This window comes from Apiospora marii (assembly GCF_038362585.1).
Source record: "Apiospora marii strain CBS 49790 chromosome Unknown utg000013l_segment0_segment0, whole genome shotgun sequence".
Lineage (NCBI taxonomy): Eukaryota > Fungi > Ascomycota > Sordariomycetes > Amphisphaeriales > Apiosporaceae > Apiospora > Apiospora marii.
The window spans coordinates 2,554,244-2,569,466 of record NW_027117384.1 but is presented as its reverse complement, the minus strand read 5'-3'; the positions used below and the strand labels follow the sequence as shown (position 1 = coordinate 2,569,466).

The window sequence follows — 15,223 nt, the reverse complement described above, 5'->3', positions numbered from 1 at the left end:
GGCTGCTGATTGACGAGGTGGTAGCTGGGATTGATGAGAGAAAATGGGCGGAACAGTGAAACAAGAAACCGAAGACAAAAAAGGAATGGAGTCGGGAGTCAGGCAAGATTGACAGGCAGTCAATTGGCGAATCTCCGGTGATAGCAAGCAGAGGTTGGACAAGAGATTTGATTGAACCAATTGGCCTTAGAGGATCCCTCTTTCCTCTTGGATGTTGGGATTTTTTTCCGTCCTCCGGGTTTTTCCCTCAGCTGGATTTTTCGGGCTTAGCGCCAATTGAACGGAGCTTTGTTTGAGAGCTCCAGGTCGTAGCTTCCTGCTTTTGCGCCCAGAGGAGCTCCAGGCTCAAGCTGTAACCAATAACCTTAGCAACCTTCTGGGGAGCTAGCCTGCTCCAAATGTTGGGAACAGACGCCAAGACCCCGGCATGGACCCTTTTTCCAGTGGTTGATTGATAAGAACCAGGGGCGCTGCTTAGCTGGACTCCCATTTTTCGATATCAAGATTCAAATTCTCCGACATCAAAACCCAAGACTCCAAATCAAAGGAAACGAGAGGCAATAAACGATAATGAAACCAAACCAAGCCGGATTCGAGCTGGTTCACAGACAGGACAGCCCGTAGTAAACCAGAACCCAATTCAGGAAATCTTTTAGCCACGTCCAATTGATCTATCTTACTGGCAAGCCTGGAGCTGCTTCCGGTTTGGTTCCCACAGTTTAGGTTAGATTGCGCCTCTGGACTTTCCTCGACACAGCGGATTATCCATCCACCATACTTTTATCACGCATTCTACAAAGCTCCAAGATCAATGTGACAGAACATCATATTGGGAGACAAGAGGTAGCACAGCTCGTGCAAATACAACCGGAAGGTGATGTGGTATAATAAGTGAAATCGTTCATTACATGCAGTATATATGGTATCAAAGTCTAGAGGTAGCATGAATAGGAGCCAAAAGTCTGGTCCGTATGGTATATCTGTGTGTGTGAGAGTGTGTAAAAACAAGAACTGACTGATGATCCAATATTACCTGGCAGTAATAGCACCAGCCCGAGTTCTTCTGCAGGCCACGGACCCGAGTAGGGGGGCTATACGTGACCTGTAAGAACTAGGACAAAAAACTCTTCGTCATCCCGACGATTCCCATTATTTCCTCCCCCTGTCCCGTAAGTGTGTATCTTGTGTGTGTGAGTCCCCTTATCCTTGACCCGGAGAGTGAAAAAAAGGAACAAAGTTCGTAAGCCTCATCATTGCCTGCTTGACGTCGACAAGCAGACTCGATTGGTGGATCGTCGGTTTCCCACCTTCCCGCTCTTCCCCCGTCTCCATGTTCGCAATGCAATCGCTGAATGCTTCTTCTTGCTCTCGATGAGTGGTATCCAAAGTAGTCGTCCGACCTCCTATCCCATAAACAGATAATGCCGTATCTTAAGAAGTGAAAGTGGTATCATCCATGCTTCAAGCCTAAAGCAGAAATTGAAAAACATAACAAAATAAAAAGCCGTATCAAGATGCCCGCCTTTTCCATTTCCCCTGCATCTCGAAAGGGGGAAAAGGACGAAAAGGAAAACGGACCCTCCGTCAACTGACTGTCTCTTCTTAATCTCTGCGTGTGTATGCCCAGTCTCTAGATAGAACGCCATAAATCGAAAGAGTGATGATGATGATGATGATGATGCAGTAAGTGGCCAATATTGCTGTCGCCGTGCCCAGTTGCGAGAATCGAATCACGTTATCGGCGCTGTCGCTTGGGCTTCTTGCCGCGGCCTTCTTCATCGTCATCGTCGTCATCGTCATCGCTGTCGTCACGGCCATGGCCCCCGCCCGTCTTCTCGCTCCCCTTCTTGATGGAGATGAGGCAACCTTGGTCCTTGAGGCGCTTCGTCAACGCAGTGCTCGCCTGCATGCCGGGGAAGTCCTTAGCGTTGTAGACGGTGAAAACTTCGCTCATGGTGATGGCGCAGATGGGGGTCCGGTGCCCGATGGCCGTGTTGGTTGGGTCCAGGAACATAATGGAGAAACGGAGCCGGAACGAGCCGGGCGTGCGCACGGACAGGTCCGCAAAGCAGAAGAAACATCCCTCCTCGCCCTTATCGTCATTCCCCACAAAGGGCGACGCCACGACGGTGCCCATCAGCCTCCGTTGCTGCCGATAGTCCTCCGGCATGGCCGAGCAGTCTTGCTCTCCAGTCTCGTTCCAGATGGTGGCGTGTACAACGGCGAAAGGGTGCTTCAGCTGTGCCTTGATCTCTTCCGGCGAGGCATCCGGGTCGTCAATGAAGAGCTGGACAATGGGTGGCGGATCCACAACTCTACGGTCTCTTTCTCCGAATCCACAAGATCTCGCAGCCATTGGCTGTTGGCGGACTTTGAGCCGGTAAGTCTTACGTCCTGGACCGGTGGCTCGCGAGGTCTCAGGGCGCTTGGACGCAGCACGCGACGTACTCGGGGTTGGTCCGGCGTCGACGAGCTGTGAGATTGCCATCCTGTCAGTGCGGCTGCTGCCCGCCGAGGCCGGCGACCATGGCATATTCGACTGGTTTGGTGAGTTCATGGAGTGTGGTGGCGGCTGGATGCGGAGGTCTTTGCCGTGAGGGCCAGGAAGGGGCCGGTGAACCGACGACTGAGAAGGTGGCAGCGGCAGCGGCGGCGGCGGCGGGTGTGGGTGTGGGTATGTATGAGGCATGTCTCTGTACTGTCTCATTGGGGGTGTCAATGGAGGAGGCACTCTTGACGAAAAGCTCTGTGGTGGCGGTCGGAATTGATCTGGGGCGTCCCCAGTTTGATCACTTGCACCCGAAGAGTATGTGGGTGAAAGACGAGCATATATATCCGGCGGGCGTTGGCCAGCTTGATTAGCCACCTGTCTCTCAGTGGGCGAGGCCAAGGGCCGTGGTGTCATATGATGAGCAGGCGCCGGTGCCGCCGCATAGGTGCTTTGTTTATAGACTGTCTCTCGGACCTCTGGGGCACTCTGAGGCGGGGTTTGCGAAAGAAAAGACGATGATGGAGGGAGGCGTTGTTGACCTTGCCTGGACGAGTCCGGACGGTAGTAGGGGGCCTCATTCGAGGCATAGGGCTCATGAGCCCACGAGTTGTAGGGTCGGGCCATTGAGTCCACCATGGTATGTTTGGGACGAGAAGATGAGAGACCTTGGTTGGTCGCAGGAGAATTTCAGGAAAGGTTGGTTGCAGTGCAGCAAGCAAAGGCTCAGGGATCCATCCAAGGTTCTATATAGATAGAGACTGAAGTACCGCTGTCCGCCGGGGATGGTGTGGTGAGTGTGATGGGAAGGAGGCGCCTTCGTGTTCCCGTTCAGCACATGCAGAGGTGAGCTGCAGTCGATACCGAGTGCCCGGATTCGAGAAAGGCCTGGGCAGGTGACGAAGGTGTCTGCCCTACGACAAGCCAAAAAGCAAGGGAGCCAACAGGCTACCAGGGCCAGCAGGCAGGGTAAGCGAGGTTGCTCGTGTCGTTGGCCGTTGAAGGCGTGGAAGCCGGTGTGTGCAGGTGCAAACCGGTGTGATTAGCTACCGTGTTGCTGGTCCACTCGAGGGGAATAGGTCTGCTGGTGTGGTCCCGAATTCGACGAAAGAGACTCCTCGGGGTGGTGGAGAACGGTTGACTACATATGCTGGAGGGAGGGTGAAATCGTCTTTAAGCCAGAAAAAGCAGACAATGTCTCTGGGATAGACCCTGGTACCAAGACTTGGTTGTTGTCCGTCACACCACGAATCACAGCCGGGCTGGGGGGTGTCATGTAGCTCCGAGGTCGTTACGCAATACTACCCAGTGACAGGAGACCAGGTGCATTGGAACGCGGAGAAGCGTTTGATATACACGGGATACCCAGCTGGTGGACGTAAAGGGGGCGCCTGTAATTGAAGGCAGGTCGTAATACTAGGCAGGAGGTAGTAGGTAGGTGTTCGATGCGTAAATGGCCACCAGGCCGAAGCGGAGGAGGGGCAGTACGTCAAAGGAATAAATGGTTCGATATTCCTGTTAATTCCTAGGCCTGTAGGGTATGTAGGTCAGATCAGAGTACGGAGTAGGTGGCGCCAAGTTACATTGGATATGCTACAGGGCTGTCTTTTCGGTTAGAGGACGGCGATTCACTAGCTGTTATTGGCAACACATGCCGCGTCCAGGCTTTGGCAAGACCCCGTCGACAAGGGTTGGTGGGATGTAAGTACTGGCTGTACGGAGTACATCCGTCGATGCTCCATAGACCTATGATGGAAATTTGCCATTTACCTAAGCAGGAAAGACTTCAAGGGTCGTCGCAGCATGTAAATAGTATACCGGGAATTTTATAGTCGGCATTTCTTTTATAGTGGGATGTGCTACGTGTAGCCCGGTAACAAGCTTAGGCTCTCCTGGTATGGTGCTGGTGTGTCCTTGATTCAATTCTAGGTATGCTGGATGCCCATGTCCAACTGCCTAAACCTAGGTAGGTCATGATTTAATTCTCCGCGAATCTAGTATGTAAGTACCGTACTAAGTTGGAAAGATCGAGGAGACGAACGTGAGGAGAGGAGGAACGCATGTATGCAGTGCTACCGGGCGCAATACAAAACCAAGGGTGCGGGAACATTGGTGAATGGAGGTTGGATACCTAACCTGACATTGGGTCACGGTACTTGAGTTGGTCTGCGAGGGATTGAGGAAGGACGTGGTAGCGGCCCGCTCGAACATGATTGCGCAAGTACGAAATGGGAAAGATGCGCAGGCATGGGGTTGCCCTCCCAGCAGCATGCAGGCTGCCGAAGCGAGAAAGAACTAGTCCATGCGTTACACCTTTTTCGGATCTCGCAATGTGTGGGAACCGGTTACCTGGGGCAGGCCTCTAGCGCGGGTCCTACTGCTACTACTACTACAGCAGCCTCCTACACAGCCAAATGTAAGTACTGGACCTCCATACCTACATCATAGTAGTACTGCCCTATACTGCCAGACTTATACGTCGCAGTTGCAGCAGCTGAGAGGTGGTATGTAGCACGTACGCCCTGCGCGGGCCTGCCACTGGTCGTGTTCTTTGCCTACCTAAAAAGTAACAGGACCTGACGTAGCCTACCTGATTCGCCCACCTGTGAGGGAGACACACAGGCGGGCGAACCCATAATCTCGGTACATCTTGCCATCCAATAGTGGTTGGTCACTTCTGAATCATCATCAAATACTCACTAGTACACAGCAAAGGTGTCGGCGATGGGACATGGAGCCCTTGCTAGACCCTGCCATGCCCTGCCATGTTCAGAACCATGTCTGCCGACGTACCGTACTCCGTACCTGTCAACTTCTTTTCTAAACTAGGAACCCTGGATTTTATTTGTTATTTGAGACCCCGCCGTTACCGGCTACGAAGTGCGGGACTGGGCGGGTTTGAAACAGGGCCAAATTTATGTTTCGAATAAGGGAATCTCCCCGAAGAGACATCAAGATTGGTTCTGAATGATTACATATGGGTTAGATGGAAGGATGGTTGGATCACGAATTCATGGATCATGGATGGATTCAATGGGACCCGGCTTTTTTCCATGCCCGCCATGCCTGCCCTGCGTGCCTGCCTGCCATGCCTTCCATCTTAACAGGTACCCATACAAGTACAAGGCTTTACAAGGGCATGGGGCAGCCGGAGTGCGAACGCGTGCTCATGGCTCACGGCCACATGCTGGTACGTACTTGGGATGGGCGACCGCACTGCATACCGCATTCAACCTCTGTTCACCCGTGCCGCCCGTTAGCCAGGCTCCACACGACAATTATGCGTGCCTCCTTCTTCGCACCTCATATCACCAGACGACGCCAAACCAGGCCAGACGAAGAGACTAACTTAGCCGTTGCGATTTTACCGAGTATCAGATTGCGAGCCAGCAGGTATTAGGAGGCCAGGAATGGAGTGCCCGTCTCCAACTCCCAGGTCGTATCGGTATCATACATCATATGCACCTCCACAATTGCTCGCTTTTCTCACTTCCGGCCTATTGGATACCAGAGCCCGGCATCAAGCCGGGGGTGGCTCTCTTTACCCTTATGATTTCTTTTTACTTTTTATTTTCTCACAGGTCATCCAGCAAGAGACAGCCTAGCCTGCAACATGTTCGACAATGCGTGGTGTTGTTCATGACGCTTGTTCGGATTTACAGCCAAAGGTAAATGATGGTAATAGGATCGACAGTGGACTCGATTCCACCATATTTCTTTTTCCTGTTGAGATGCTGCAGTGAAGCGGAGCGATTGGGAAACCGGTCTACGGTTCCAGCTCGGCTGGACTGTCTCGGCAGCCAAATCCCATGCCATGCCCTTTGCGCTCACCTACATTAACCGGGCTTTCTGCCTTATCGGCTACCTTGGGTATCGGCGCGAAGAGAGGAATAAGGAAAGACAGCCTCCACGCTGCAATGCCGCCCGCTTAAGACCGGTTTCAACGGGTGGATTAGCGCGGCGACTGTGTGGTGAGTCGGAATGGCTTCTATCAGAGGCGCATGTGCGACTAATCAATGACAAACGAGACGATCCCATTAGCACCATCATCATGGTTTCGTCACCGTTCAAGACGAAAGTCAGTCAGGGCCAGGGACTTGCGCATCCATCAAGATTCTGATTTCTGCTGCAATTCCTGGCCGAACAATAAGCCGGCAATCCGCGTTAGGCCCATGGGATATCCACTTGCCTTTTGCACACACTCGTCCATCAATTGATCCATCCACACACTGGCACTGGCCACTGGCCGTGGGCGAGCGCCCACCCACACCACAACACCCAACCGCCTGCTAGGTTAACATGAGAGCACACAGCACTTGAGCCAGTGCTGGACCAAGTGCCTGTACTTCCGCTCACTGCCACCCCCAGTCAGTCAGTCAGCCAGCCAGCCCTCCACTACGGCCCTAGGCCCTCTCCATCTCTCTTCAGACATGGAAAATAAAGTGATGTGCAAAGCAACCCTTCGTTTTCGGCCTGGCCTGGCTCCCTTTCGCTTCCATCATCTCGAGGTACCAGACAGAGCAGTCATGTGGTTCGTTGCCAGCGAACAAGGCCCATCTTGAACCGCTGTTACATCGCTGGGTGGACCCTGGCCCAACATGAAAGTCCCGAATGGTGACTGATTGCTCAACATAAGTGAGACCGACCTGGTCACATTCAAAGGATATTATTGACGGCTTGCAGTAGCACATAGCCATGGCAAGTTTGGTCTCAAAAAACGACAGAACATTAGGGAAAGACGTGGCCGTCGAGACATTCCACAACTCTTGCTGCCTCACGGGCAACTGCAGCATACGAATCATCTCCAACGTCTACCTGCATAATTATCGGTCGCCTTGTGGACGCCTTGCCTTCACGCCCGAGACACTGAAGTCATTGCTCTTATATCGGGCTTGGGCCGTCAGGATCTCCTTATTGCCGCAACTCGATGTTGGCCTCCGCGGGAACCATAATCACCCAACAAGGTATTGCATCCCGGTTTCTCTCGCGCGCGCAGCCAGGGATCGCCTGCATGTGTAGTGTGTAGTGAAGGTGTGTGCAGCACATGACGATGCGACTCTGATTCCGGGTTCTTTCACAGCAAGGCCACGCTATTTATTTTCCTACTCGAGAGTTCCGTGGCCAGATTCCAGCCTAGCGGGCTTCGAGGACCGCTTGAATATAACATCTGGTACGGTGCAAGGTGATAAGTATCAGTACTGGCCAATCTTTTCTTGTTCACCACCACCCACGCAGCGAATACTGTCATGCCATGTCATGGCCCGAACCTGCATCACGGGAACAGTGGCATGTCGTCAAGACGGAATGTCGAGATTCCATACCATCCTCCCGAGTCTCAGATCCCCATTTGCAAATCGTTATCCACGATCGACCGTACAGCGAACCGAGCTCATGCCATTCGAATATGCTGCGTGCCGGTTACGACCTTCCCGGAATAGTTTTGACGACGAAGCCAATTATGATTGGCGCCGTTCTTTTCCGTAGAAATAGAATGTCCGTCTTGGATTGGGCAAGCCTACTGGCGTCGGCTTGCCGCATACTCTTAAACGGCATCTCGAGGAAACCCCCATGTAGACAGCTCAGCTTGGAGCTCGCTCTGTTGCACCAAATCTCTCGGTAAAAGCTACAAATGACAGAAAGGGAGATTCATCACCACAACTTGGCGATGGTGGCTGCCGGAAAGAACTTCCTACGGCTGCATGCTTTTCCGATGAAATCTCTCGACAGGTCTGGATACGTACTGGCAAGTTCCGTCCCATGAGCCGTTCCTTGCACAATACGTACATAGGATCGTATGCCACAAAACTTGTGCCTATCCAGTCAGCAAGCCGCTGGGCATTCGGGGGGACTAGATTGCTATGCACAACCACCTGTTTTCGAAACTCGATGCCGCCGGCCTAGCCCGGCCAAGCGAAAAATCTCCGAGCTATCGAGGCTTCGGTGCAACCCTACTCAAGGCAGCGGCCCAAATATGGCAGAACTTAGGTCGCCATTTTTCATTTCATTCAGATGCCCAGAAACCCGGACGAACTATAGGCCCAAGGTGTGACCCACTCCTCTTTTGGGAATGTTTCCTGCTTTATTGCCCTTGGACGTTGAGGAGGGAATCCTTGTTGAGGATCCTACAACGGCTGGAGGGTGGATTGCCAGGGATTGACGCAACCCCTTCCTCTCGTCCACCCCGACATAACATGGTGACGTGAAGGCTAGAAGGGCTTACGGGAAAGCATTTCGTGACCGGCGGGGATTGACAATTAACAACCCCCCGCAACTTGGCCTTCCCTAACTACATATGACCTTCATGCCGACCGTGCCAACCTGTCTGGATTGTTTCGAGCGAGGTCCACTTCCCGTTTATCCTCCAAGTCGCCAAATCCGACGGAGGTTGCCGCTAGCCTTCCGTTCATTGCAACCGTTCGGCTGGCCAGTATGGCGAGGGAAACATGCTAATGTTACCCTAATGTCCTATCGCCCCTCGCTTCACTCTTGACAGATATGGTTATCTTATTGCCCGAGACTTGGACTATACCTCGCCCGCGTCAACACGCTCCATCACGGCAGATGCCGTGCTGTCCACGCGAACTATGGGGCCCTCTGCCCTTCGTTGGGCGTTTTCAATGGTTTGCATCATGTCCCTGTAGCGCCGGCCTTAAGACCCATGTCAAGCGCTGACACCGGCAGTCCTCGAGGGGCCGTGTGCTGTACATACAGGCTCATCATTTCCCGGGCCCTGCATCCGGGAGGCTGATATTGGCAGTCATCAGCAGCAGCAGCATGAGCCAGCGGCGGTCCTTGCGGACGGACGCCTGACGCCTGGTGACAAACAGACAAGGCGTTTACTCTTTCGATGCCGCCCCCACGCCCAAGTGATGTATCATATTCACGCCGGCCTTCCCAGGCTGTCATACGATTATCAAATGGCTTACCCATCCTGCTGCTGTTGGGAGGCGGACCTCCTGGGCGGACTACACCAAATTAGTGACAACTGATGGGGTGTCGATCTCGATGCTAATTTACCGGTGCTGCATGAAGCCTATGCCTATTGCATCTGTGAGAAGGGGCATGAGTCAGACTCGAGACTCCTCGACCCCCTTCCAGTTGACTCTAGGCTGGGATACTTAGGCCGGAGAATTTAACATGAGCAGCATGCCATTACCCCATACTCCAACTGCGAAGATCCAAGGCCACTCAGCACGCATGTCAGAGTTGCATCGCAAATAACCACGGTTCTCCCGCTGTCTGCTAGCACGATCATTTCCGACACCCGTTGCGGAGGAGGAAAGCTCGACCCGCGATAAACGGCCCGACACTTGGTGATCAACACGCAGCACGTCGTGGGCGATCGAACGAGTCGCCCGCCAGTCTACATAATACTTACCGCTAAGATATGCCGCACAATGCCGCACAGAAGATGGCCGGTGGCAACGTGTAAGCCGTCACCGCGCGTTGCAATGGGGTTCTTCACATTCCTGGTGATATCCCCTTAACTTTCAAGGTGGCTCAGATCACACGGTACCCCCTTCCCCCAGCAGCGGCATCTGCAGTGTCAATCCAAGGATTAGGACCCTATACATAGTGATGATACCCCCTTACGTGTGTCGACAAGTGGAATGTCACTCTTGAAGCTACTTAAAGATGACGTCCTCGCCTGGTTTGCACTTGGCAAAAGTCGCCATTGGCCAAGGACTTATAGGCGGCGATGATAGCTGCAGCGGCTCAGCTGGCAAAAGTAAGAAACCGGGTAAATCAGCAGGAACTCCTCCTTTCATCACCGCCTCCAAGAGGATTAAATCCCCTTGTGGGCTACTTGCAAGCCACCATGTCTCGGCTCCAAAATTTGGGTCCCGCCACCTGCCTAGATCATGTTCGCTTGTTTGCGAGGTGGTGTCGCCATCTAGGTTTGGAGACACCTCTGACCTGGTTGCGGGTAGAGCAGCAATATCAAGCATGTAAGCTCTAATCTCGTCAGATCCCACTAGGTAAGTAGAAGGGGTAATGCCCGGTCCCGGACATGAATCAATCTCTGCCGTTGATTCTCCCTGCCCCTTGTTTAAACGAGCCTCTCGACGGCGGTCTGCGGCGGCGCTGTTAGCATCAGCATCAGCATCAGCATCACCGTAAGCGAAACCCGTCGTATGCCTAGGCCGCAGCTGCCATTGCAACACTGCCTGCCATCAGCCTATGCCCTTCAATTTATGCCGAGGTACCGCAAGCGATTTCTCTCTTGACAGCCGTTGGATATGGAGGATGTGCATGCCACTGTTCCCTTCGGCTACAGCTTGACGGCTTCTTCCGCCTGGGCTTCTTTCGTGAGAGTTACAGTTGCATAGATATGGATACCGACCGCTAAAAGTCTGTGCCAAAAACAAAAGAACCCACCTCTTCGAACCGGTGGGCCGGGTGCCTGGCCTGGCCTATTTCGGACGCGGGCATCATATCATATCCATGTACGGTGTCTCTCTCTGCCTTACGAAGAAACTGCGCCGAATTCAGCGGCTCTTGCAGCAATAGTTCTTTTGATGCAGAATGGCGGTGTCTGGGAGAAAGGATGGGATTTCTGTTTTTCACTTTTCGGGTATCTGAAGATAGTGGCAGGAACTACATACACGCCAAACCCCTGCCTGCCCCTCAAGAGGAGACCGAGACCGCTGCAGTCCACTTGCCGGGAGTTACTGGCGGTAGATAAGGGAAGAGAGGCCTAGATTCTTGGCTGCATCCTCAGTCAGGTCCCTCCTACTTGGTGGGGAGACAATCGCAGTTATGTTTCAGTCCTCATCAACTCCACGAAGCGAGCCTGGCTTGGACGATCTCATGGGACGAAAAAAAGTCGAGGACTGGTCGACGGTCGATGTGCCAGTTACGATACACGAACCTGAAACGCGACTACCACTTCGCGGCTACCCGTGAAGGTTGTTGTTACCTGAGACGGTGATGTTGTTTCTCCTTTTCCAGCCAGTATCGGCTATATCTCCCTGACTTGACTGCCGCCTGAGCTTACTCGATCGATCCCTTGCCCATCTCAGCCTGTGCCGTAAAAGCAGGGATAGCTTCTAACTGCTACGACAGACATGAGGTTGCCTCGCCTTGTGGCAGTTATCTACGCTCTCTTCGATTGACACGGTTCGATATTGGGTCTACACCGTCGACGATGCGATGGCTCAGGGGTATAAGGTCCACCTGACACATTCGAAGTTGGCAGCCGCATCCCCTTTGGGCAACTGTCTGCCTACGCTGAACTCTCCTCGGAAAATGGGCGGCGAGTGGCGGTGGTGGGCGACAATATGCTCAAATCGGGGCTGGACTTTACGAAAGAAAATATACTCGAGACACGGCTCGTCGTCGTCGGTTCGTCGACATGTCAGGTAGGGGAACGGGACACGCAAAGGTGGCCACGCGACCGGCCGGTTGATACGATGGGGGCTGGATAATCTGTCTGTCTACCTGATGCTCGAGATCTTCAGCCGATCCGTTGCTAGGTATTTCCGGATACGAGATACCACGAATGGGTTAGGAGGGCATACGGACGACTCGTCAGGCTCGTTAGGACGATGAAGGGGGCTTTGGTACTGCTGGGAGACGGTAGGTAGGTAAGTGGTAGGGGGATTTACTGCGTGTCTTGACTTTGGGGCCTTCGTTTGAGTGCTTGTGAGCCGTCGTCGATATGGATCAAGTTGGGGCGAGGACGACACAGCCGGTCGGTAAGGGGGCAACCATGCTTACAGACAGTGAGCGCCTTACAATCGCGTTGCATGCCAATTGCCGTAATGAACCTGCCTGTCGCTCATTGCGAAACTGCACCAGCGAGGCCTGGATCTGAGGACTGTCACCAGGTAGGCTTCAGTATAGAGAGACATTGACGAGACATCATCGGGTCTTACCATGTGACCACAAACCATCAATACAAACCCGCTGAAAGCCATCTGTTTGAACCCGCGGTATATCGAGTCTCATGCAAGACCTACTTGTGTATTCTGCAAGAATGTTCCCAATCTCGATGATGGGTAGTGGCGGTCGGCATGCACAGTAACATCCCCAAGGGACCGATCGACCGCCAACATGCCTTTCAGGGGGCGTGATGAGCCAGGACACCATCGTTTGGAATTGATACATCATAATGACCGGAGGGAGAATACGGTGCACACCAACATCCCTCTACTCGCCCCTCGCGGCCTGTATGCTCCAACTTCACATGAACCAGGTTGGCCGTGTATTCCAAATCATGGCAAGAGGGCCCGGCTACTACTGATATGGGTATCTTGGGGAACTCCTGCGTCAATTTTTTTAATTTCTTTTCTGCCGCCACTTTGAGGGGTATGTCTCTCGGCTGCTTACGCGATGTAAGGTGTGTGTATGTCTTCCGTGATGGAGCTCAAGGTCTGGATTGGGCTGCAGTACATGATACTTATGCCTGCTTCCCGACGTCACCGTGGTGTGAAGCTGTACAGCAAGTAGCAACTCGTTACGATGACAGTCGCCAGTGATCGCCGACCAGCCGCGCAAAAAGCAAAGACCCCGCCGCCGTTGATATATCGCGAAGAGGGGATGGGGATAGGGAGGGGAGAGCTTGCCGGGCGCCTACCTACCACGACAAACAAGCAAAAGCAGCTTGGATTCTGATACCTGGCTCTGTATGCATACCGAGGCGAGGCTGACCCGGTATCCATCAAGTTGGTGTGATAGGTTCTGATACGCACATGCATATTCCGTACATAGGCGAACGAGAAAAGAAAACAATAGCGTCGACATCCCGGCAAATGCTTCCCGAGTTGCCGCGGGCTGTGGTGTGACGATGCCTGCCTGCCGCCCGCCCGTTTCCCGTTTGTCTAAGAAGCAAAGAGCCAAACCTTACATATTGTTTGCTTCCTTTTTGGAATTGCTTGATCCCTGTTCCTGTTCCTTGCTCGCGTTGTATTGCCGCTGCTGCTTTCCCTGCGTCGACTCCGAGACAACGTTGGGAAAGAAGAAAACCTGTGTTTACTACAAACTTACGCGACGATCAAAGAGAGGGACAGGACGGGATTGCATCCCCACGGTGCGGCACAGTACACCACCCCTGATATCGTCACAATCCGAGGCAGGGGTTGGCCGGCTCTCGGTATACCATGGCCAAGACCACCATGGGTAGAGGAGCCGAGGCCATTTCGGCAGTGGGACTAATAAGAGGATACAGGCAAGATATCTTTATTAGCACTCACTACTGCTACTACTATGACTGCATAACGAACATGGGTAGTTGTCACCACGATACTGTCAACATCCATGTTAACATGTCCCAGCCATCCTCCTCCAGGGGCCTTTGATTTTGCAAATGCTACTTACTGTCCACCATGGCGGGCAAGAAGAGTGTGAGTGATTATCCTCCTCGAAGCCATGGGCACCCACAAACCAAGAATCTGTTTAATATATGTGATCGACCCTGCTGTCGAATACTCTCGTAGTGGCCTAGATCCACCTCGTGCATGTTTGTCTGGGTATGAATGAATAACCAAGTCAACCTCCTGATCCACCATCGTTGTACCAAGGCACTATGTCGGTATCACGCACTGCACTGATGACAACCCGTCACCCCGCGCCTCTTATGTATAACTGATCTGCATTAACAGGTATACTACTAATAACAATAAAGTAACTGATCAAGTGTAGTCTTGGATTGGCCCTCTCTTGCTTAAGTTGATCGGTGAGAACCTACCTAACCCAGAGACAGACTCTATCAGCCGTCACGGTGCAAGCCACATGCGTTTCTGCCTGTCATCCTTGGAGCCTTCGGTTATTGTTAGCACAGTTGTGACCTCGTATCCAACCCGTCAACCCCTGGGCTCGTATACTCGGACTGCAATGCCTATTCGTTTGCTAGTTCATATAAGACATACGACGTTCTGGTCTCTCGTATATCCAAGGATACAGGTACCTACCAGATATAGCTGCCTGCGCATATACGCAACAGGGGCGGGAGGCGGCTTGCATCTGGCTCCCTCACGTTGGAAGACGGGGGGTATGTTGCTTTCGTCTTGTCCAGAATTTGAAAATTTACAGAAAACGACAGCCACAAAAGGCTCTATCCAGCATCTGCTTCATGTATGCGTTCTCGTTCCAGATATCAAAATGTTCCTCCAATCAGTGATCACCGCCGCCTCATGGACGTCGCTGATAACCGATATGACAATGACACTGATCCTCGTATTAGCGTGGGGGGCGCTCCTTGCCATTCTCGCAAGCGTTGCCGATTCAAAATGAGAATCGGCCGTTTCAAATCATGTCCTGATTGAGCAGGTGACATCAGTCAGGTAGAAAGAACCAAAAGAGGAAGTAAAAATCTCTAGATACTTGTAGATGTTTGCCTCGAGTGCTCTCAGGCTACATTGATGTAAGTGGCTATCGTTGAGTAGGTATCCAAGTACGTAAGTAAGCTTAAGCTCTAGCGGACCGTTACACGCGCTATGGATCCGGCCTCCGGAAAGTATCAGCACGCCCCTCATCAAGCCATTGCTGCATGCCATCCATGCGCCGGTCGCCCCCGCCTGGGATGGATGGCGAGCGACACCAACCCTACCAAAAAAAACCGCGGATAAGTGCAAAAAGAACAGTGCGGCCAGTGTGGATTGAACACACGACCTCCAGATTGATGATTACCGAAGTGAGACTTCAGTCTGGCGCTCTCCCAACTGAGCTATGTCCGCTGTAGTTATGAGACGATGTTAATCCATCGTCGCACACTGTGATGGCCACTGTTTGTTG

General features: G+C 52.7%; 1 protein-coding gene across 1 annotated transcript; it reads right to left on the bottom strand.

Moving 5' to 3' along the window:
• Positions 1-1,735: 1,735 nt before the first annotated feature.
• PG985_015909 (vea protein) lies at positions 1,736-3,127 on the bottom strand (the record flags this gene model as incomplete). Its single annotated transcript, XM_066835675.1, has 1 exon — positions 1,736-3,127. The coding sequence occupies one exon, from the start codon at positions 3,125-3,127 to the stop codon at positions 1,736-1,738; it is 1,392 nt and encodes a 463-aa protein (XP_066676878.1).
• Between the last annotated feature and the right edge of the window lie 12,096 nt (positions 3,128-15,223).